Source organism: Lissotriton vulgaris, chromosome 1_1 (genome assembly GCF_964263255.1).
Source record: "Lissotriton vulgaris chromosome 1_1, aLisVul1.2, whole genome shotgun sequence".
NCBI lineage: Eukaryota > Metazoa > Chordata > Amphibia > Caudata > Salamandridae > Lissotriton > Lissotriton vulgaris.
Genome location: NC_141685.1, coordinates 607,441,111 through 607,466,765, shown reverse-complemented (window position 1 = coordinate 607,466,765; position 25,655 = coordinate 607,441,111). Strand labels below are relative to the sequence as shown.

General features: G+C 40.4%; 1 protein-coding gene across 1 annotated transcript in view; it reads right to left on the bottom strand.

Moving 5' to 3' along the window:
- Positions 1–25,655, bottom strand: part of ST6GALNAC3 (ST6 N-acetylgalactosaminide alpha-2,6-sialyltransferase 3) — a 1,116,254-nt gene that overhangs the window by 48,238 nt on the left and 1,042,361 nt on the right. Inside the window, exon 4 of the mRNA XM_086954126.1 lies at positions 17,082–17,189. Within this exon, the coding sequence (XP_086810252.1) occupies positions 17,082–17,189 (108 nt within the window). The remainder of the gene's footprint in view (positions 1–17,081; positions 17,190–25,655) is intronic.

The following is a 25,655-nucleotide window of genomic DNA, read 5'->3' as shown; positions in this document are numbered from 1 at the left end:
TTTTAATCATGTGAAAGTGCAGGTATCAATAAAAACGACCTCAGGACGAAGCACGTGTGAGTGAAGCTTTGTAATTTTTACCATAAATATTTGACAGCAGGGCTCGACTAATTGATAAAATAGAGGTATTTGCCCCATAATTTCCTCTTTCCTGCATGGTGTACATGCTAAAAGTGAAACAAAAAAAAAGAAAGAGAAGATGCCATTGGTAATAGCAAACTGCTAGCACATCTGTCAAGTCTAAGATAAACACATAAGATACATAAAGTAAGGTGTGGGCACATGGATCAACACAATGCCATCTCAATAGTGTATATTAACATATGAAAAAGGAGACCTTTACATATAAACAAATAACAAACAATTCAGAGCACTACACAAGTATGGTAATTTCGACCTGACAATCTTGCAGATCCAACTTTAATTTTCAGGCATTCAAATCCAAAGAATTCTAGGAAACGGTCTCTTGTGGAGTTGGGCCAGTACCAAAACAGCAACGGAGTCCTGCAGTTGTCAGGTGTAGGTTGATATTTTAGCTTCTGCTCGTCTCAAATAAAATACTTTCATAAGCAAGAAAACAGGGAGAGGGATGCTTGTTTGATTATATATCAGTAGCACTACTGAAATGGAGTGTCTGTCAACAATGCACTTTTATATGCTGACAAATGATGCATGAAGAAAATAATTGTAGTTTACCTGGTATATAATAGATGCCCAGCAGTGTCATAACATAATCTTCCATAATTGATTGATGATGCTGATGGAGCAAGGATTCGCACGTTACGCGACTTGCTTGAATTCAAGAACCTCGCATAATGTTAAGGTGTGGAAGGCTATTGTACAGACTATGAATATTGATCAAGATGAAGACATGTGTACATAGCAAAAAACTTTTCAAAAAAGCTCTCTAAGCAGCAGGGGTGTGTTTCATCAAACGCTGTAGAGAATGACTAAAATGGGTGGGGCCCTCCAACTGTTACAATGGGAAATGTTATGAACTAATCAAATGCTTTTTTTCAAGGTCACATGGCAATCGCGCATCGAGGGCACAAGGAGGCCGCAACCCGACGTGATTTTGAGAAAATATATTTATAATAATATAAGTTTATTACAGTTAGAAATATATAAATGTTAAAAATATTTTTGATTATCGCTTGCTCTCGTATACACTTTAAATTTACTTAGATATAGTTTTGAGACGTAAAAAAAAATGAGGGAATGGCGTACCCGGCGAGATACCATTCGTCTATGACATAACACAGGGCCTGGCAGAGTGCACTCGTCGCACAAGCAAAGCGCAGCGGGCGCGACCCAATACATACATGACGTAATGCATGGCTTGGTACTGCGTACACCCGTCGGATACCAAAGTAGCAGCTGGCACGACCTCATACGTTTATGATGTTATGCGACATGCGGTGCCACGAATCTGTTGGATACGAAATGTGCATCATTTATGAGTTAGCAATATGGCGGATAGGATTTGCGTGGTGCTGGAGCTTGGTACGCTACTGGTATGGGACTGCAGTTTTCTCAAAAAAATAAAATAAAATATATACATTTTTTTGGGAAGATATAAAACATAACATAATTTTTACAGTTAAAAAAAGGATAATAGAGTTCCAAAATATTACAAATAAAATTGAAAAAATATAGGTTTTATAAATATTAAAATATGAAATTAACATTTAAAAAACTGTTGAAATTCACTGACAAAAACCATAGGTTTTACAGACTTTATAGTTAGGATTAGCATTTAAAAAACCTTTGAAATTCACTAAATTAGTCATAGGTTTCAGGGACGTTATAGTTAGTTGGACATTCGACTCATATAAAACCAGAGAAATTCGTCAGTCATAGTTAGTTGAGCTAACTATAACCCGCGCACCCGGAATGCACTGGTGATGAGGTCACATATTACATCACTCATGACATGGTCAGTGACATCACTCATGACATGACTGATGACATCTCAATGACATCACTGATCACTGATGATCAGTAATTAGACTTCAAGTACAGTTTACATGGCGTTAATTATTTCAGAAAAACAATAAACATTCCCTTCCCTCCCAGCCTACCCCCACCAGGTTTGTGAATAGTTGTGTGGGAGTGGCAGTGGGTGTTTAAAAGATTCTGTAAGGGTGTGAGTGGGTGCATCAGAGATGATGTGGATCATGTTATCAGTGATGTCATTTGAGATGTCATCAGTGATGTCATCAGTGATGCAATATGTGAGGTCATAAGTAGTGCATTGCGGCGGCACAAGTTATAGTTAACTCAGGTAACTATAACAGCTGAATTTCTCTGTTTTTGTACGAGTGAAATGACAGCCTAACTATAATGTCCCAGTAATGTTTTTTTCGGTGAATTTCTAAGGTTTTTCATATTCTATTTGCTAAATATTACTTTAGTGTAACCTTTTTTGGGGGGGGGAGAATTGCTAAGGTTTTTTCAATTTCATCTGCTAACTATCACGTCCCTGTAACCTTGTACCTAGGTATATATAGTTAGGACCTAGCTACCATAGGAAATCCGTAACATTCTATTGGGGATTACTTTGGCACCGGTTGAGGAATTTGCGTGTAAATTTCCCAAATTTTGCCCAGCTTCGCTTCGCTCCTTCCCTGAAAGTTTCGGGGGGATTCATGAGGTGGGGGCTGAGAAAAAAGGGGGGTCCCAAAAGTGTTTTCCCCATGCAATTTTCCATAGGATGTTCTGACAAGGCTACAGCCCAAACTCTGAACGGAATTACACCAAACTTTGCAAAATTGTAGGGACTGGTACGCAGATGTGCCTTTGCTATATTTGGTGAAAATTGCTCCAGTGGTTTTTTCTAAAATTAACTTCAAAACACATATATATCTGGGCGGAGCCTAACCACACATCTCTTTGTGAGATCTGATTGGCTGTCAGCACTTCATCCAAGAAGTGTTGGCAGCCATCTTGGGACCAATTTACATGATAGCACCTCATTAAAAAGTATTGTAGTTAATAGTTACATTATAAATCATTTGTTGATGGTACCATACTCATTTTAGGAATTGTGGTGTGTTCTAAGGTGATTTTACCATGTGAAAAAGCCTTCTGCTGGGATATCATTAATCATGTTTGAAAGAAAACTATAATCTCATGCTTTTCCAACAGTGGTTTGGAAGGGGATCTATAAGCTAAACTGAAAGCATATTTTCTGTAAATTCACATTATCTTTCTCAGTCATGTGAGAATGAATTCTGACATTCTCAGTAAAACATGTACATACAACAAGGACAGAGACTGTCAGTTGAATCCTTTGTGTTCTACTGCAGCCTCCTAGAGTGTTCTAAAGAACAACTAGAGCGCTAACAGTCCTACTTATTACGAAGGTATGGCACACCTGAAGCCATCTTGATTGGAATAAATTGGTAACTCTTAAAACATTTAATTTAAAAAGGAACAAAATGAGGGGGTATATTTTGCCATAGAAAGTATGATTAGTGCTGCAGAAAAAAAAACATCTGGGCACATTTTGAGTGACTTCTCAAATCCTCTTTATTTCATTAAAACATTCTGACATGCAGTCTCCCAAGATGGCCACCAGAGACAAAAGAGCCCAAATGTAGCCCAAATATTACCCAGATGTAGCCCAAGTATAGCCCAATGACAGAATGTCCCAGAGTGTTCTAAAGAACAACTAGAGCGCTAACAGTCCTACTTATTACAAAGGTATGGCACACCTGAAGCCATCTTGATTGGAATAAAGAAGTAACTCTTAAAACATTTAATTTAAAAAGGAACAAAATGAGGGGGTATATTTTGCCATAGAAAGTATGATTAGTGCTGCAGAAAGAAAAATTAGGGCACATTTTGAGTGAGTTCTCAAATCCTCTTCTATTTCATTAAAAAATTCTGACATGCAGTCTCCCAAGATGGCCACCAGAGACAAAAGAGCCCAAATGTAGCCCAAATATCACCCAGACGTAGCCCAAGTATAGCCCAATGACAGAATGTCCCAGAGTGTTCAAAAGAACAACTAGAGCGCTAACAGTCTTACTTATGACAAAAGTATGGCACACCAGTAGCCATCTTGATTGGAATGAAGTGGTAAGTCTGAAAACATTTAATTTAAAAAGAAACAAAATGAGGGGGCTCATTTTGCCATAGAAAGTATGATTAGTGCTTCAGAAAGAAAAATTATGGCACATTTTGAGTGACTTCTCAAATCCTCTTCTATTTCATGAAAAAAATTCTGACATGCAGACTGAAACATGCACTTTGAACTCCAGCAGCAGACTTCCCTGGTGAGCAGTAGCTTTACTACAGTGATCTAATGAGCAACTACAGTGCGAACATTCAGAATTTATGGCAAATGTGTGACCCATCTGAATGCCTTCTTGATGGAACCAAAGTAAAAAAGCATTGAAAATGCAATAGATCTCGCCCTCGTTTAAGTTAAAGCCATTCTGTTTGTAATGAGGTGGCTTTTTAGCTCTGCTTTTATTAGTGTTTTTAAAACTTTCATGTAAATAACATGCATATGTATGCATATATGTATATGTATGCATGCATTTATATTTGTATTTATATAGATATGCAGATTATATATGTTTATATATGTATGTATATATATATATATATATATATATATATATATACACATACATATATATAAATGCATATGCATATATATGCATATATATATGTGGATATGTGTGCGTGTAGAGAGAGGTAGAGAGGTAGAGGTAGAGAGGTAGAGAGTAGAGAGTGAGTAATAGAGAGTAGAGAGTGAGTAGTAGAGAGCAGTAGAGAGAGTAGCAGAGAGTGAGTGGTAGAGAGTAGTAGAGTGAATAGTAGAGTGAGTAGTAGAGAGTGAGTAGTAGAGAGTGAGTAGTAAAGAGTAGTAGAGAGTAAGTAGTAGAGTGAGTATTAGAGAGCAGTAGAGAGTGAGTAGTTGAGAGTAGTAGAGAGTGAGTAGTAGAGAGTAGTAGAGAGTGAGTAGCAGAGAGAGAATAGTAGAGAGCAGTAGAAAGTGAGTAGTAGAGTGAGTAGTAGAGAGTAGTAGAGAGAGAGTAGTAGAGGGTGAGTAGTAGAGAGTAGTAGAGAGTGAGTAGTAGAGTGAGTAGTAGAGAGTGAGTAGTAGAGAGTATTAGAGAGAGAGTAGTAGGGAGTGAGTAGTAGAGAGTAGTAGAGAGTGAGAAGTAAAGAGTGAGTTGTAGAGAGTAGTAGAGAGTGAGTAGTAAAGAGTGAGTAGTAGAGAGAGAGTAGTAGAGAGTGAGTAGTAGAGAGTAGTAGAGAGTGAGTAGTAGAGAGTAGTAGATAGTGAGTAGTAGGGAGTGAGTAGTAGAGAGAGAGTAGTGGAGAGTAGTAGAGTGGTAGAGAATGAGTAGTAAAGAGTGAGTATTAGAGAGTAGTGGAGTAGTAGAGAATAAGTAGTAGAGAGTATTGGAGAATATTCCATAGTTTGGCACAGCACCACTTGCACAATAAGTCCAATCAAATCATATCACTTAGAGTCCTTATTGAAGCGCTGAATCTTGGTGTATATTCAAATGCTTTTATTTTCCTTAAGTTTATGTACCACAGCCAGCTGACGCATTTCGTTCTGTACAACAGAACTTCTTCAGGGCGTTCTTATTTCCTTCAAGTTATGTCGGTATCCTGTTGTCATATAACTAGATATTTCTTCCAAATGTTAGACGAGACGTAAGTACATTCCTATTCAAAGTGACTAGGTATCAATTTTACCCACACAATTCGGGCAGACTTGAGTAATTTATAGCATCCTCAAAAACAGTCTTTCAAAAATTCCAAAGTATAGGACATGATAATCCAAATCCAAATGTTTCTCAAGAAAAGTCATTTTCAATCGTTCGGAATATCGGCGTTTGGGCAGATATGACCCAGAGACCCCCAGTATGCAAGGGGAATTAGTCCCCCCTCTGCAAACGCGCCAGTGGTCTGCGTTGCAGAGAGGTGTAAAAAGGGGCATAGCCTCATTACACCTCTGTGCAATGCAGCCCCCTGCGCATACTGGAGGTTCCAAGCGGGCTAGTTGGCCCCCTGGGGCCCCCAGTATGCAAGGGGAATTAGTTCCCCCTCTTCAAACATGCACGGGGGCTGCGTTGCAGAGATCTGTAAAAAGGGGCGTGGCTTCATTACACCTCTCTGCAATGCAGTCCCCTGGCGCATACTGGAGATTCCTAGTGGGCTTTCAGGTCTTATATAGTTAGGAATTGGCATTAAAAAAAACTTTGAAAGTCACTGAAAAAAAACATAGGTTTCAGGCCTTATATAAGTAGGAATTAGCATTTAAAAACCTTGCAAATTCACTAAAAAACATAGGTTTCAGGCATTATATAGTTAGGAATTAGCATTTAAAAAACCTTTGAAATTCACTGAAAAAGCCATAGGTTTCAGGCCCTATATAGTTAGGAATAAGCATTTAAACAACTTTTAAAATTCACTCAAAAAACTATAAGTTTTAGGGGTGTTATAGTTAGCTGGATATTTCACTCATACAAAACCATTAAAATTGCTCCTATATAGTGGGTTGTACTAACTATATTTTGCGCACCCACAATCCACTGCTGATGATGTCACATATTACATCATTCATGACATGGTCAGTGACATCACTGATGACATCTCAAATGACATCACTGATGGCATCACTGATGACATCATCCACGTCACAATCACATACACCTTTTCATACACTAGTAAAATCTTTCATCACTCTTTGTAAAATACAGAGTATCATATTTGAATCCATTGTTACAGCAATACAAGTATCTAAAAACCCACTCAGTGATTCATAGATATATACACACATCTAATCACTTACCTGTAGATTCACTCATACATGCGGTCAATGAACAATAGAACACTATCAAAAATACTTATACACCTAAATTGACATTACACACCAGCACACATCCTATTCACATATGAAGTCATCCTACTCACTTATGCAAACAATGGATCATACTTACATATTTACATAGCTACACACTTATAAAAACACAACTTCATCTATTCATTTAGATAGTAAGTAATACTTAGTGAATTATAAAATCATTATTACAAGTATAAAGTTATCCATACAGTCACTCACACAATCATTGAGTCTTATGTATACTTATGTATATACAACAACTGACACATACACTGCCTTTTATTTTTCTAGTTTGTTGGACATGTACCATTGAGAAATATATTTGCTCACCACCACACCCATAAAGATATTCACTCACCCAAACAACTGTTAGAACATGTAGTTTTAACTTCATTTATCTAGTGAATCAACTATGCACACATCTTTGGGCAGTCACACACCCCCCACTGAACCACACACACATTCACTCTCCCATACAAATACTCAGTTAACTAATCAATAACTAATATAGACTTTCACATAGCTAGTAACCAACTGGAGAAACAGTTTACACAACAACTGACAAAGTGATACAGATATTCAAACAGTTTAGTCACTATCCACTATATTTAGTGAGACACTATAAATTGGTCAAGAAAACAGTCAATTACACTGCTACTAAATCCTCCATCCAAATATTTATTTTTATATATCGACTCATTCTTCAATGCAAATTGCTATATATATAATGCATATTTAAATAACGAAGCAAACCACATTCACTGGATGATGTCATCAGTGATGTCATCAGTGATGTCATTTGAGATGTCATCAGTGATGTCACTGACCATGTCATGAATGATGTAATATGTGACATCATCCGCAGTGGATTGCGGGTGCGCAAAATATAGTTAGTACAACTAACTATATAGGAGCAATTTCAATGGTTTTCTATGAGTGAAATGTCCAGCTAACTATAACACCCCTAAAACTTATAGTTTTTGAGTGAATTTTAAAGGTTTTTTAAATGCTAATTTCTAACTATATAGGTCCTGAAACCTATGGTTTTTAAGTGAATATATATATATATATATATATATATATATTCACAGAAAAAACCATAGGTTTTAGGCCATATATAGTTAGGGATTAGCATTTACAAAACCTTAATATACTCGCACAAAACCATAGAAATTCGCATATATAGTTAGATGCAATAACTATATATCGCGCACCCGCAACCCACTGCTGATGATGTCACATATTACATCATTCATGACATGGTCAGTGACATCACTGATGACATCACTGATGACATCTCAAATGACAACATCCAGTGACTGTATGTTTCTGTAAAGTTAAAATATGTCTTAGATATGGAAGAATGAGTGGATGTATAAGTGTTTGGATGAAGGATTTAGTAGGTGCATGACTGACTGTATGAGTGAGTGATTAAATGTGTCTCACTGAGTGCATGGGTTAGTGACTAAACTGTCTTAATTTGTGCATCATTATTACTGTAGTTCTGTAAACTGCTGCATGTGTTGATCAGTAGCTAGATGAGTAACTATATGGGTTATTGATTGGTTGCCCAAATATTTGTATGGGAGAGTGAGTGTGTGAGTGGGGGTGGCTGGGAGGTGTGTGACTCTGTGCATAGATTTGTGAGCAGTTGATTCAGTAGATGTATGGGTTCAAAAGTGCATGTGAAAACAGCTGTATGGGCGGTTGACTATCAGCATGAGTGCATATGTAAAACACAGTACATGTAAGAGTTGACATATATAAATAACTGTGCATAAGAGCCAGTTAATGTGTGAGTCGCTGTATGGATCATTCTGAACTTGTATCAGGGATTGTATAAGAGAGTAAATATGTATTAGTATATGTTTGATTAAGTAAGGTGTGTATAACTGTATAGTTGAGGAAATGGAGGTGTGATTGATTCTTTGCATGACTGACTAGGTGTGTGAGTAACTCCATGGATGAGTGACAGTCTGTGAGAGTCTGTTTACACGGATTGTATCTAAGGTTATATTAGAGTCTGAAGAGGTTGATCGTATTATCACATGAATGATATCATCAATGATGTGATCAGTAATGACAAATGAGATGTTATCAGTGATGTCATTTGAGATGTCATCAGTGATGTCATCAGTGATGTCACTGACCATGTCATGAATGATGTCATCAGTGATGTCATCAGTGATGTCACTGACCATGTCATGAATGATGTAATATGTGACATCATCAGCAGTGGGTTGCGGGTGCGCGATATATAGTTATTGCATCTAACTATATATGCGAATTTCTATGGTTTTGTGCGAGTATATTAAGGTTTTGTAAATGCTAATCCCTAACTATATATGGCCTAAAACCTATGTTTTTTTCTGTGAATTTCAATAGTTTTTTAATAGCAAATATCAAAAACTGTCAAATGTCAAGTACGTGATAGGTCAAAACTTTTTCGTGTTTATGCACGCTGATGTGCTTTGAACGCTGCCCCCCCCTCTTTTCTCTTAGTAGTACTCTCTCTTTGCAGATAGTGAAGGGTAGTTAACGCAGGCCTTTGCCCCCGTTCTAATCCATCGTGTCTGCTTCTCTCTCCATTTGATTGATTGTTATCCAAGCATTTACTGTTTGAGAATTGGTTCTCTTTGGTTCATTCTCTATTTACAAACAAGCACAGAGTCGCAATACTCTGTTTAGTCTTTGCAGATAGTGAAAAATTGTGTAAAAAAACAAAAGGGATCGAGCAAAATCAGTAGGCCACTAATGGGATCTCTTTTTGACCTAGCTAAAATAGAAACATTAAGAACAACCCTTCATGAGAAATACAAAACTAGTGAGATGAACTGAGCTCCACACGATGATGGCTGCAAGACAGCTCGGCTCCGCCACCCACCCCACCCAAAACAACGACAAACCCTATGCAAATATTATAAATATATACAACACACCAGCAAAGTAACAGGGTAAAACATTTTATTAAATAACTATTTACATAACTATTTTATACTTTTTGTTGCCCGATCCGGCTAGCTCAATCGATCGAGCATGAGACTCATGCACTCTGATCTCCTTGGCCTCAGTCAAGCATCAATACTAAAATTTTAATACATGAGTGTTCGTTCATGGTTTTGGTCCCTGAGTTGCTTCGATGTCACTGCCTTGAACAAATGGCATAAGTCCTGGATGTTGGGTGCCATACTTCAGAGTTCTGAGCAGCGCTTGTAACACTGTCTAAACCTTATTTGCACCTGCTGCAGCTTCACTATTCTCAAAGTAAGTGGGGGCCGTTTGTGGACCTGACTGCATTCGAAAACAATGTGATATGGTACCTTCCTAAACCGCTTGACGGAGGCCCCCGAGGGGCGGTGTGATGGCACGGACTCGGAGAAGACGCTTGGCTCCGACCCCTTCCCCAAGTCTTATAGCACTGGTGTAGCCTGAGATCGCACCCGACATAAGCGGCCGGCTCCCGGGGTCAAGCTGTCTTTGACGTTTTGTAGCCTTTCGAATTCTATCCTTAGATGGCAGTGTCTAATTTCCAAATAATCTGCAGTTGAATCTGTGGTGAAATATAATAAAAATGTTATTAACCACTATTACCAAACAGTAAATCAATAACAGTAAGAACTAGATTCGACAATGCTATATAAAAAAAAAAGTATGCACAAGGATGCAGGGGGTATCACTTTGACACCCTCTGACACCCTCAAAACAGGCACAAGTGCCATGTAGCAAGCAAACCAGCCCTAAGGGCAGGTCTGCCTTTCACATGACATAGATGTGCGAGCACACATGTGCATGCACACCGGAATCGGTATTTTACCATGAAGTTTGATTTCATGCTAAAATACCGATTCGTTAAGGCCTTTGGGACTCAGAAGACTCCCCCCTACATAACAAATTAACAGAATCGGTAAAATTACCGATTCGGTATTTTAACGAACAAATAATTTTTCCGATTCTGTAAATGTAGATTTACCTACACGTGGCCTTGGATTTAAGCCCCTACATACCGATTTGCCATTTAACGATCGGAAACGGCTGAAAACGGCCGTAACCGGTCGGTAAATGGCCTGAAACGACCACCTACATCTGGCCCTAAGTGTGCATGCATTTCATTTCAAACAAAGTTTTAAAACATTTTATGTAAAACAATAATACACCTAGGGCCAGATGTAGGTAAATCACATTTACCGATTTTGAAATACCAAATATTACCGATTTTTTTTTTTCAAAACCGTAAATATTACCGAATTTTACCGATTCGGTATTTCAAAATCGGTAAATGGGATGAAATGTACCAACATCTGATTTATTACCGATTCCTTAAAAATTCGGTATTTACCAATTCGGTAAATACTGAATTGGTATTTCCTTTTGAATACTATGGGCCTTGAAGCCCATAGGATTCAATTCAAATACCGATTCAGTATTTACTGAATCGGTAAATACCGAATTTGTCAAGGGTGCAGGGGGTATCACTTTGACACCATCTAGCACCCCCAAAACGGGCATGTGTGCAATGTGGCACACAGACATGCCCTAAGGACACGTCTATCTGTCACATGGCATATGTGTACATGCACAGATGTGCATGTACACAGGAATCGGTATTTTACCATGGATTTGTATTCCATGGTAAAATACCGATTCTGAAAGCCATGTGCCAATGGAAAATTGGCTACCCACATTTCAATCTTGCATTTTCGGTAAAATTACCGAATCGGTAAAATTGCCGATTCGGTAAAATTACCGAAAACGCAACATTTAAGGGCAAAGTAATTAATTTTACACATGGGGGCGTATTTACAAGGGCCTTACACTACAAGGAAAATTACTTCAAATGACCAGACACACATGGAGACGTATTTACAAGGCACATGAACCCGGAGGAAGTGACTTGAAATTGCTAAGCACACATAGGAGAGTATCTACAATGCCCGTGCAACACTTATGCATCATTTTTTACATGTACACCGTAACATTAACAACACAATTACATCATATATCTGTTCCGCAAAAGCGACACATTGCAGGAGTCACATCATTTTACCATCAAAAACAATTTCACCAATACCTTAAGAAACATGGAAGTGGTGAAAAAAGCCAAGCTTGACGTTACGGCAGCCACGAGGTAGCTAGGCTCCACCACCCCCCCACTGCTCCAAGCATGTCTGTCCCACCGCCCGCCACGCCCATTAACGGTAACATGAAATAGACACAAATCAGCAGATACCTACCCCCATTCCGGAAACTCCCGAAGTGCAACAGGACCACAGTTATGCCCATCCGGAAGATGAGGCCTCGACACGTGCGGGGCGGGGCCCGGCTAATCGCCATCAGCCGTGGGGTGGAAGGCCCAAAATGTACTGGTCTCCCGATTCCCTTCTTCTGCCGCCTTGCAGAGCACGGGGGGGGGATGTCTTGCCTCTGCCCCGACCCCCCCCCTCTTATCGCCTGGTCCGGACATCACGGATATCAACGCCAGGTGTCGGCGTGGGGTGCGCTGGGAGGGAGAGGCGGCGCGAACGAGCCTCTCCCACCCCCCCAGGTGGGGGCACCTCAGCTGCACCCCCAACGCTCCACTCACCCGACAAGGGTTCCTCCACTCTTGCGATGCAGCGGCGCTGCACTCATCCGACAAAAAGTCTCGTCCACTATTGCGAGGCAATGATTATCCGCTCACCCAGCGGGGGTCACGTTCACTGTTGCGGTGCAACGACGCTTCTATTTTCCTGCGTCCAGAAACCTTCTCCTCAACTTTGAAGATTCTATAAGAGCCACGGGGGCCCCCGATCCCCGATGGGGAATGACTGCCATGATCACCCACGGAACGACCACGACATAGCCGCGGGACGTCGGCGCGCTCATGCCGCGCCGGCCTCAGTCTTGAAATCACCAAAATCCTGCAAGACTACCAACTTGATCAGTTCCGGTGGGACACCAGTATGACCCGGTAGGAGAGATTGTTGCCTCCCACCCCACTTTGACTGATGGTTCATGTCGGCAGTCCCCTCTGCTACCCTTCAATGAAAACTTTTGGACTGCCGAAAGAGGTCCCGGTCCAACCACGAGTTGGTGGAGACATTTTGACTATACTTGGACCTTCCTGACCTCACCCAAAATGGCGCCGGTACAAATGAAACTCTCAACTCCTTGTTGTGCCCCGATTGCTCAGCCTTGATATCATGAGATATGTATGCAGTTTTTAGCACATGAATTGATATGGGATAAGACTGATTACACGTTCGAACAATGAATTGATATTAAGTTCTAATGCATCATTGATTACTGTATTTATTATTGAAGGTTCGAATTGTCGACACTTTTGGTACTTGCTCACAATGAATCATCGATATGATTTTGTTGCACTTGTCACACTTTTTACTATGAAATCAACGACCACTGACTCTCTGTTATGTTTTCGACAAATAAATACCCCCCCCCATTTACAGTTCCAGCCTGCTCCGTGGCCGGCCCGCGGGGTTGTCAGCCCGTATTTGGGCACCAACATTTTTATTAAAGGTTTTTGAAAAAGCAAACGTAGTTGTAACGCGTAGATTGGTAAGTTTCGAAGAAATGGCCACTGTTTCCGATTTTTTTTTGTTAAAAAAAAAAGCAGGTGAAATGAAGCAGCTCAATTAGTTAAGGGTTAAAAAGTATAGTATGCAGAAACATTGAAAATATGAATGGTCCAGGTTTGTTGTGTGTTTTTCATTTTTCTACAGCATAAAGCAATCGATAAAGATCCTGGTATTTAGCCTCTACTTTATATGCTACCTGTATCAGGGAAGTTGTTTTAAATGCCCCTAAGCCACCCCGAACGAATGTCACCTGGCCCCCCTTGTACGAACGAAAACGACCCCGTACCACTGTAGGTTATCTCTCTTCCTCAAAAATGACAAAAATTACTTTCTAGGACGTTTTGGACATTGATGATTTTCATATGATCTATTTATTAAAGTAATACTCATCTCTCCGCATGAAATTAATTTTCCACATGCTACACAAGTCAATCTCATCTGCCTAAAGTTCTTTTACAGATTTGGGACCGTTTCCCTTGCCTCTGACTCACTTATTGCTAAGTCATTGGTGGATGTTTTTGCCGGAAGGGGATTATCCACCAAATCTCGAAGTTGTGCTTTAGAATAATTAAAAGGGTGCCACCTCTCCATGTGCCAATGCATGATATGATTACCATAGCTATATATTTTTTTCGGTCCCTCTCGAGAGTTTTTTTTGGGCAGATGAGGCAGGTAACGAACCTGGCATTAACTTTCTTTTCATGAGAAGGAAAAGAAAAAAATTGCCAGATAAAATTCACTTTCACATGGGACGTTCTTGGCATTTCTTTCAGAAACTTTTACATCACTGTGTCATTTCTTTGTCTATCCTGCTTAAAGCAATGTCATGTAAATAGTTGTTTAAAAAGTTTTTTTTAACGTGTTTACTTTGTTGGAGCGTTGTATATATTTATAAGTTATTAAAGTGTTATAATCCTACAACTTTGTTGGAGTGCTATATATTTTTAATGTGACACATAATTGTGAAGACTTTGATGTACAAAAAGGCATCCCTGGAATCTTCCGCTTCAGGCTCGGACCCACACACCCTCACAGTGAGAATCCCCTCCCCAAGCACAATACAGGATGGTTATCAGATAGTAGGAACGCGTGTGGTGTGACGGATCTCATCGGGTGGGGGCCTTGATCTACTGTAACTCCTTTGAACAGGGGTGATTCTCTACAGCTGGAGCCATAAACTACATCTGCAGGGCTAAGTGATAGCCTGAGACCGGCCTGCACAATCAGACACAGAGGAAGAGGAGTGTCAGAGGGTGCGGTAGTGAATAGGGTGAAAGGGAGGTGTCGGGCGGGCACAGGGTGTGATTCTCAGGGAAGAGCAGCGCAGATGGGGGAGGTTTATGGCCCATGCATGAAAGAGAGAGCGGGGGTGACCAGTGCGTGGGGGAGATGCTTGCGAGGGTGGGGAGCCATGCTAAGGATCGGCGGTGTGCAGAGAGTGGGTCTGGTCAAGGCATCTAAAATGGCTGCCGTGCTCAACAAAAGTGTGGCATTGCAAAAAAGGCAAGATGGCGCAGACAATGTTTATCAATAAGGATTAATTTATAACAATTATTTTTAACAAAATATTTACTCGCAGTGACAAAATGGCGGTCAACAGTTCCTGATTTCCATCGAATCGAACGTTAACAGACGTCACGCAGCAAAAAAAAAAACGCTCACGCACAGCCGCTGGAAGACATGTATCAACATATATGAGCCTCCTCAGCCACCCTCAGAAAACATAAGGGGTCAGGATACGTCTCCCGTACCCCCTTATACCTAGTAATTTAATTAAATCGAAACACAAAATGGCGAATTCCCGTTTTGCTACCAGTTTGCGGCCCGGTTCGCGAACCGAGAAGCGCTTCTACCGTGAAAAATAAAATTTTAATTATTTGCCCCACGGGACCCTTTAATAACACCAACATCATTCCTAGGGGGTCAAGAGGAGTCTACCTTGCCCCCTTTCATTAAATTCCCCCTTCGTTTTTCTCCTCCTCTTGTCTCTCGATCCTACCGAGAGACAAGATGGCGGCCGCACCGGACTGTTTAGAATGTTGACAGACACCGGAGAGCCAATCAGCTTCGCTACGCAAAGCTCCGTTACGCGAAATGTACGCGATCTGGTGCGCTATCTAGGACGCTGTCACAGATATATCTGTTTTTTTGAATGTTAATTTCTCAAAATCCACTGGAGCACATATATTGAGACCCAGCAAAGGCACATCGGGCTAACAGTCCCTATAATTTTGCCAAGTTTCGAGTAAATCCATTCAGCCGTTCGAACTAAAAGTGAGGCCAAAGGCCCTATGGAAAAATGAATGGGAAAAACGCATTTAGGGACCCCCCTTTTTTCTCAGCCCCCCCTTGACGAAACCCCCCCAAATTTTCAGGGGCTGATCATCAGAAACAGAATGTGCCATTTTCCTGAAAATTTCAGCCGATTCCGTCCACAAACGCCAAAGTTATTAGACATAGAATTTTCAAAAGTTCCATAGAGAAAAAATCCTAACTATATATAGGTAATATATATATATATATATATATATATATATATATATATATATATATATATATATATATATATATATATATATATATATATATATATATATATATATATATTCACTGAAAAAACCATAGGTTTCAGGATATATATATATATATATATATATATATATATATATATATATATATATATATATATATATATATATATATATGTATATATATATATATATATATATATATATATATATATATATATCACATCAGGATCCCAGGGGTACACCCTTTCAAAGGAGCGGCGCAGCACCAAGAAACAGACTCCGCAGGCAAAGCTTAGAGAATTAATGATGATTTATTGCAGCATCTAAAATGTATATATATATATATATATATTTATTTATTTTGGGGGTTTTTACAGGACGCGACCTTTAAGGCCTGTTTCTAAAATGGCTTCAGCACGCATGTGAGTGGTGAATATAAATACTGCTTAAGTGAGAACACATTTTAAGTCTCCCTAACTGCATTTGAGAACCAATGCATAAGCTTTTGTGCAAGGAGGGCCAAGCTGCGCAATCATTTTCACTGGCTGCCCTGCCCTCATAATCATAACGGTCCTATTTGTGAAAACAGGTTATGTGTGTTCCGAAGGTCAGTCACAAATATGAGGTGTGACAATTACGGGTGTCACTAGTTTTTTATTAAACCGGCTGACTGATTTTTCCCTTGAAAGTTCTGCTCTTGACGAAATCTAATTGATATAATTATACAAAGAATCTGATCTCAGACCTTAAAAAGAATATCGGTAACAAATAACAAATCCTGTCAAAATATTACTAATCACACAAATCATAGAGCTTCTAACAGACAGTATAGCACATTTCAGAAATATGAACACATCATATTTTTAAATTAAAACTAGTTTCCGATATTGCTTGTTTTCCAACTTTTGTAAGTGTCCTTCAGTTGTCTCCAGAAGAAATATTTTAACCAAATGCACTGAAAATATCGTGTCAAGTCAACGTAGAATAGCAGGCGAAAGCCGCTCAATCAATTTCTAGGATTTATAGTATTAAAATAAATTGCGAGATTTTGACAAGGCATCCGAATTGCAGACGCATGAAAATAATTTTCTGTGATCTTACTTGCAGTAGGTGTCATTTATCATCCCGAAGACATGAATGCCATTGCAGGCCTTCATTGCTAAGATTAGCGTGAACCATCCAGTGCTCAGATATGTTCCTGACTGGACCCTGTAAAAAAACACAGAAATGCGGAAATGGGTTACCCTGAGAGCTTGGAAACACTTTAGCGAGAAATTGTACCGGTTACTCAAGAAAAAAAGCTTTCAACAACTTGTCAAGCAAAGAAAAAATACAATTACTTGATATAACTGATTGAATGGTTTGTCACCTCTGAAAAGAGCTCTTGTACACAGAGATTTTTTGTGGCATGCATATTCCTGTCCTTAGACTCCCCGCAGACATTATATAGCTCTCCTTAGACAGGCCCCTCCCTTAGGTCAGTGCACTCCCGTGGACATGCAGACAACCCTTTGAGTGCTCCATCATTTTTAAGGTTTAATATATGCACTTGTGTAATATCTTTATTAGCTAACACAAAAAGCCAAGCAGCAGGGACGTTCATCACAAGCACATGGTCAATTACTTATCAAAAGCAAAGTACCAGGCTAGATTAGGATATACTGCCCACTACTAATCACATTTTTGGCTTCCTTAATTCCAGTTGGAGGAGGCAGAATCTGGACCTTTTAAAGATTGTATGGTGTTTGCTCAGGCTGCCAAATTTGACTGCCCTTCCACTTTCACCCTTCAGGAGGTGGATTAGGAGTATTTGTACAGCAGTTTGCAGTATCTTTGCTTTTTAAAAGGTGCATAACTTCTCATAGTGCTCAGGCGCTGATTTTCTTTTTTGACCATTTGGCATCTCTTTAATCCAAAAATAGCATGTCTGTCTTGTTAATGCTGCTGTGAGGGTTATGGGACATTCTCTGATCACTGCACTTTTTTTCTGTAGATGCACACAGCTCCCACTGACCCTCTGGCTAGTTTGGTGCTGTGTTGCTGTCTATATGCTTCAGTTGCCTGCCCTTCCCCAACTGGACACGCTATAGCACACACAATCCAGGTAGACCCCTGCCTCTAACTCCCAACTCTAGTATACAAAATCCAGGGAAAATAACACAGAATCTGGAGAGTAAATTATAATTGTCAACTAATGAAATTTATTTTTGTGCACTTTATCTTTTCCACCTCCTTCCTCGTCACATTGCTCGGCGCTGCACTAAAAGATAAGATGAAAGTGCCTCCCCAGTCACTAATGAATGGCACCAAAAGGCTTCCCATACAGGAACATAGCAAATATAGGGGCATATTATCAAGGGGGTTTATCTCCGCTTTTTTGGCTTTAAAAGCCAAGAAAGCGGAGATAGAATTATCTCCCTATTACCTAGCTGTCGCTAACACCAGTTAGCGACAGCTACTTGGAGAAAGCGACCATCTTGGGCCCCACTTTGCATTTCAGTGATATTTATCACTAATGACATGCAAAGTGGGCGTGCCAAGATGTTAGTGACTGAAAACAGTCGCTAACATCGCTATCTCCTATTACCAACTTTTGGAGATATTCGCGCTAAGCGTGAATATCTCCAAAAGCTAACACTTGCCCTCAGCAGTTCTTAGCCATGTTATCCAATGGGAGGTGGATAACATGGCTAAGAGCATTAGCTCGGTAATGCATGAATATCGCTGACTTTTCAGCGATATTCATGCATTGCGGCGATTTTTATCGCATTTGCGATAACCTTGGTAATACCAAGCTTTATTTGCGGTAAAAATCACTGCAGCTCAGCGGTAAATTTCTGTCTCTAATCAAGCAATAGCGATAATTATCGCTATTGCTTGGTAATATGCCCCATAATCCTTTGCAGACCATGCACTTCCTCATGGTGTAGCACGTCACCATCCAAAAACATACTGTGGGCCCCATGACAGAGTATGAAACACTATATAAATGCAACAATTAAATACACAAACAATGCCCAGGGCATGGAGAGGTATTACATAAAGCTGACAAAACACATGCTGATGTAACAAGTTTGCACAAAGTAGCTTGTTTTGTTCAATATTGTGAAGTTCCAGAGGTACAGAAACAAACAGATGCCAACTGTCACTGGAAGCAAACTTATTTTCTCAGGGATAGAGGAGCCTCCATAGGTGACTAGGTGGGTGATAACAGACATAAAACAATGCATTTTAATTTTCTTTCAAAGGGGGTGCTCACCTGAGTGTGGACGCACTTATTTATATATTTATTTCATAGGTTTTATATAGCGCTACTGGACCCAAGAGTATCAGAGCGCTTTACAAGGATGGTGAACATAATGAGATAAAATTAACAATTAAGCGAAAAAGAGTTACAGTATGATAATGCATTCAACAGGGCTAAGGGGGCAAAGAAACAGAGAGATAAAATTAAGTGGAACGTGAATATTAAAAGTTAGGAGAGAGAGGGGGTGAAGAGAGGGGGAGTGAGAAAATGAAGGGATTGAGAGGGGGTGGGAAGAGGAGCGGACAAGGGAAGAGAAAGGAGTGAAGATGGTCAGAGTCAGTAACATTGGATACCCCAGTATTTGTTGAGAAGAAGTACTTTGAGTTCCTTTTTGAAGAGAGGGTAAGAGGGGTTGCAGCGAAGATCCTTAGGGAGAGAGTTCCAAATTGTTGGAGCGTTACCAGAGAACGCACAGGATTGTGCCTTTGACTTTTGAGTCTGGGTGGGATCAAGACAAGGGAGTTTGTGCTCCTCAGGGACCTGGCGCAACCAGCTTTGTGTAGTGTTGTTGTAAGGTAAGAAGGGGTGTTTTGGTGAAGAGCTTTGTGAGTGATGCAGGCAATCTTGTAGATGGATCTTCCTTCTAATGGAAGCCAATTTAGATTTTTGAGGACTGGGGAGATGTGATCAAATTTTTTACAATCAGAGATGAGTCTCGCAGCTAGATTGAGGACAGATTTAATCGGTCAAGATGGATTTTAGGGGTGCCAGCCAAAGTGGCGTTGCCATAGTCAATCCTGGAAAGGACAAGCGATTGGACAACAAGTTTGAAATCGTCTGCTGGAATAAATGGTTTAAGTTTCTTGAGGTGGAGAAGGGTGAAAAGCGCACTTTTGGATGCATTTTTAATGTGGGGGATGAGATTTAGATTCTGGTCGATATTGATGCCTAGGGATTTGACAGAATTAGAGGTGGAGAGTGGGCAGTTAAGAGCTTTGATGTCCTTTATCCAGAGTTGAATGGGAAGGGAGTTGTTTTTGGGGGAGAAAAGGATGATTTCAGTTTTATTTGGGTTCAGTTTGAGATGGTTCCGATAGAACCAGGTTTGAATTCTGGTCAAGGTCTCATTGAGGTGGAGAATGTCTTTGTGGGAATTGATCTTGTAATATAATTGGGTGTCATCGGCAAAGAGGTGGTAATTGATATTAGCTTGTTTGAGGATGAGGGTGAGTGGTTCCATGAACAGATTGAATAGGGTTGGGGAGAGGATGGATCCTTGAGGGACGCCAAGTGAGACAGGTTGAGGTTTAGAGAGAAAGTGGCTGAGCTTGATTTGCTGTGATCTGTTTTGAAAAAATGAGGAGAACCATTTGAATACATTGCCATCTAATCCGAACCGGTCTTTGAGAATGTTGAGAAGGGTGGGGTGGTGGACGGTATCAAATGCAGCTGAGAGGTCGAGGAGGATTAGTAATGAGGATTCCCCTTTGTCTAAGGAGCGATGAATGTTGTCAGTGATATTTAGCATAGCAGTTTCTGTACTGCATCCCTTTCTAAAGCCGGATTGAAAAACATCAAGGAGTTTGAAGGAGGCTATGGGCCAGATGTAGGAGAGAAAATACCGGTCGGTAACGGCTGATTTTAGCCGTTACCGACGTAAAATACCGAATTGGTAATTTTACCGATTCGGTAAATCCACATGTAGGTGACACTCCTAAAAGTGTCACAGGCCCTTAAGAATCGGTATTTTACCACCCAATCCGATTAGGGGGCTAAATACCTAATGCAGGTGTGCATGCACATCTGTGCATGCACACCTGTGCCATGTGACACACAGACATGCCCTTAGGGCATGTATGTGTGCCACATGTCATACATGCCTGTATTTGGGGTGCTAAAAGGTGTCAAAGTGACACCCTCTACACCCTTGCAGGATTCGGTATTCACTGATTCGGTAAATACCGAATCAGTATTGCCCATTGATTCCTATGGGCTTCAAGGCCCATAGGAATCAATGGGCAATATGGATTTGGTATTTACCGAATCGGTAAATACCGAATCCTACCGATTCGGTAATTCTTAAATTCAAATTACCTACATTTCCCCCCTTCATATTTACTGACTCTTAAATACCGAATCGGTAATATTCGGTATTTAAGAGTCGGTAAATATGAATTACCTACAGCTGGCCCTTGATGTTTCTCTAATTGCAATAGGACACATTTTTCGAGGGCTTTAGAGAGGAATGGAAGGTTAGAGATAGGGCGAAGGTTGTTAAGGTCATTGGGGTCAGCAGTGGTGTTTTTGAGAATGGGTGAGATTTGACCAAGCTGAAGGGAGGTGGGGACACAGCCAGTGGAAAGAGAGGAGTTGATGATTTTTGTCCATATAGGGGCAATGGTATATTTAAGTTCTTGAACCAAAAGGGCGGGAAGAGGATCTTTGGAGTGGGAGGAGGGTTTTAGTTTGGAAATGATATTAGTGAGCGTAGATTCTGAGACTGGACTAAAATCACTCCATGAGGCATTGTTTTTAGCAGGGGGGCTTATTTTCGGAAAGGTATCTTTTTGGGGAGAGCAGGGAGCGGATGAGAGGGACCGAGAGGTGTGGAAAAAGTGGACAGAGGAGAGTTAGGAGTGTTGGGGAGGATGTATTAGGGTGGGGGTAGGTTGTAGTGAGAGTGAGAGGGAAGAGAAGGATAGTTCGATCTTGTTGATTTTGTTCGTAAAGAAACTAGCAATTTCTTCACATCTGTCAATAGAGGCTAATATTTTAGGAGGGCCAGTGGAGGTTTGTTTTTTTAAAATGTTAAAGAGTTCTCTAGGGTGGTTTCTGGCTTGATCAATTTGTGATCGTAAAAAGGAGGCTTTCTCATTAAAGATATGTTTTTTGTATTGGGCTCTAGCAGTTCGAAGGAGAGCCATATTGTCAACGGTTGGATGATTCCTCCAAACCCATTCAGATGTCTAAGGGTCCGTCTTTCGTTGTTAAGTTCAGAATTGAACCAAGACTTAGGAGGGTTGCTTTTTGTTGTTTTAGTTTGATTGGAGCAATTTGGTCAAGGGCATCAAGTATAGAATTGTTAGTTAGGTCGGTGGTGCTGTCAGAGAGAGGGGGGAGAAGTAAGTGGGCCTTAATTGTGGCTTCCAATTCGCCAGGAGGAATAAGGTGAAGGTTGCGTGTAGATTTCTTAGGTAAAGAGCTGATGGGGGCGGGGTGACTCATGGATCTATTCATGGTGATGAGGATAAGGTAGTGGTCAGACCAGTCTACTGGAAATATAGTTGAGAGGGAGGCCAGGTCGTTGTTAGTCATAATAGCATCGAGGGTGGAACCTTTGTTATGGGTGGGAGAATGGCAGAGTTGGGTCATATTGGTGATGTCCATGGTATCATTAAATAGGATGACAGTAGGATCATCACTTTTGTTCCAATGGATGTTGTAGTCACAGAGGAAGAGATTTTTAGAATGTGAGAGCGATGATTGTATAATAAGATCAGTCAACTCTTCTGTAAAGGGGATGTTATTTCCAGGGGAATGATAGATAGTGTGCAACCGGGTGGTGGGGGAGTCAGGCATAATGAGATCAGCGCAAAGGTATTCGAAGGATGAAGGGTCTGGCAGATGAACGAGCGAGATGTCAATTTTAAAAATGATGGAGAGTCCTCCTCCTGTTTGTTCGATTCTATCTTTTCTAATGATAGAGTAACCAGGGGGTATAAGCAAGTCGAGGATGGGAGTGGAGTAGGAGGTGAGCCAGGTTTCAGTTAGGAATGCAATGTCAATATTTTCACTAAGAATAGTTTCAGCAATCTCAGTAGCATGGCAGGAGGCAGAACTGCAATTAATCAGCATGCAACAGAGGGGAGTGGGGTCGGGCGATTTGGAGGGGGGACAAGGGGGGATAGGTCTAAGTTGTTGGGGAGGTCTAGGGGAAGTATTGGGATGGTAGACAGTTGGTTAGGGGGGATAGTGGATGAAGGTGGTGAGGGAGAGGTAGTTAAGTTAGTGGAACTGTTAGCTTCAGAGGTTTTTGGGCGAGTACCAATTTGTGGCGGTGTGGGTATGTTGGTATTGTAGGGAGTGACGATTAAGGAGAGTTGAGTGGGTAAGGTGCTGGTGCCCTAAGGGGCCCTTCATGAGTACCTCAAGCCCTAGGTACCAGTGGTACCGTTTACTAGGGACTTTCAGAGGGTACCAAAGGTATTGCCAATGGGGGAAAAAATTATTCGGGTTTGGGAAAGAGATCTGGCACTTGTGGCCTGGTTAGCAGGAACCCAGTGCACTTCCAGTCGAAATCACATCAAGTACCAGGCAAAAAAAAGGCACTTTCCTACAAATATTAATAATAATAATAATAATAATATTCATAATAATAATAATAATGATAATAATAATAATAATAATAATAATAATAATAATAATAATAATAATAATAATAATAACAACAACAACAACAATAAATGATGATGATGATAATGTTGGTAATGTTTTTATAGACACATCATTTACTGCAACCGTGTGGGGGTCCTTTAATGATGTCAAACATAAACACAGGTGTTCTATGTATAAGGTAATTAATACATAATTCTAAACTCAATGTATGACCAGTAAAACTAAAAAGTTACACCATGCACTAGAAAGCCTGCAGTGTTAGCACATCAAAAACTAAGCACACTTGAGGCGGCCTAATAAAGGTGTGAACATGCATAAGAAGTAGAGCAACATGCGAGAAGAGTACACAGATCAAAATAAAGGAAATGGATGGAAATTCGTAAGGGACCATGCTGTAAAAAGTACTCTGAAGGTCTCAAACTGTAGTTAATTGAAATGAATAGCCTGTAAAAATATGACAAAATATTAAAAATCACAAAGCAGCATCATAGAAATATGCAACAACACACGGTGAAGGACATATGTTTACATATGCAAAGTTTGGTTTGCCGTTTACAAAAATGCCAATAAGCAGAAAAGTCAAAGAAAGCCTTATTGAGCTACCTTGAGAAAATTTGCATAGAAAATAAACGCAAGAACAACTGAACATATATTAACATATATTAGCATCTACTTGTAAGGTGAGATTCTGTTAATCATGATCTGTTCAGCACTTTATTTGGTTGTTTTATACTTTAACGGCCCTTTGTCAACACTTGAAGCATCTTGAACTAACCAACAGGCATGAACATTATGTAGGTAGAAAAAGGAGAGTGCTAAATTCCTATAGACCACTATAGAGACATGACTGTCAGAATGTGCCTGTTATAAGAACAATATGCTACTACTCACATGTTGTAATGCTTTATGACAACTGAGTAGTGATATCACTGTGACACCAATACTTTTCACTCTTGTGTGCAAGAACTGGCATACTCCTCCCACTATGATCTCATCAATAGGAAGAGTTTATCCTTTCAGGAGTGAAGAGTTCTCTAGCTGATGACCATCTACTCCACCACCCAGTGCCTCTTAGCTACTTCGGGTCAGGGCACCTCCTCCCTTCACCAAGCCTTCCATGCGTGAAGAAGGAATCTATTGGTCAGTTTAAGAATTCCAAAAATAACCTGCAGACACAACTCTCACTGTCTCTTACAGCGGTGGAGCTGTGTTACTGCTGGGTGTAAGAACTTCCCTCCTCACCCATTGCAACCTCATCTGCGGAAGATGGCGGTGCTTTGAAAAGCAAAGGATCTTCCAGTCAATGTCCACTTGCGCCACCCCCTTTTTACCATTTTAAGGTGAGCTGATGTTGTATATAAGGACTTCCATTGTCCCCATTGCACTCTTTGGTGTAGAAAGCCCCATGAGTAGTGAAGGAGTCTCTAGCCAGAACATGCTTGTCCCACAACATGCTGTTCTTTACTAACCAGTAGGCATGGGCGGATTTTGCGGATTGGCAATCCGCAAATTTGCGGATTTGCGAATTTGCGGATTGCGCAAACCCGCAAAATCCGCGAATTCTCGCGGATTTTTTTTTTGTGTTCGCACGGGTTTCTGCAAGTTCGCGAGGGTTTTGTACAATTTCGCAAACTGCGAAATTGTACAAAACCCTCGCGAACTTGCAGAAACCCGTGCGAACACAATGTGCCCAGATTTCCTACTCATCCAGATCAGACTTTCAGACAGTGTGAGGGTGTCTAGAGTGCTCCTGTTCCGGATATTCCAGCTTTAAAATATTGGATTTGATTGGATTTTTCAGAAACCAGCACAATGTACCCCTAATGCCCTTTATCAATGTCCTTTACATCCATTTAACCGATCATTCTTGTAATTCCCACTTTAGAGCATCTTTGTTCTTTCTTTTTACGTTTGGCTTGATATTATTCAGGACAGTGAAAGATTTACTTCTACACACTACCACGCTCTTTACCAGAAACTTTCCACAGAAAAAAACTGTTTTTGAGAAGAGATGAGGGTTCATTCTCTGTTAA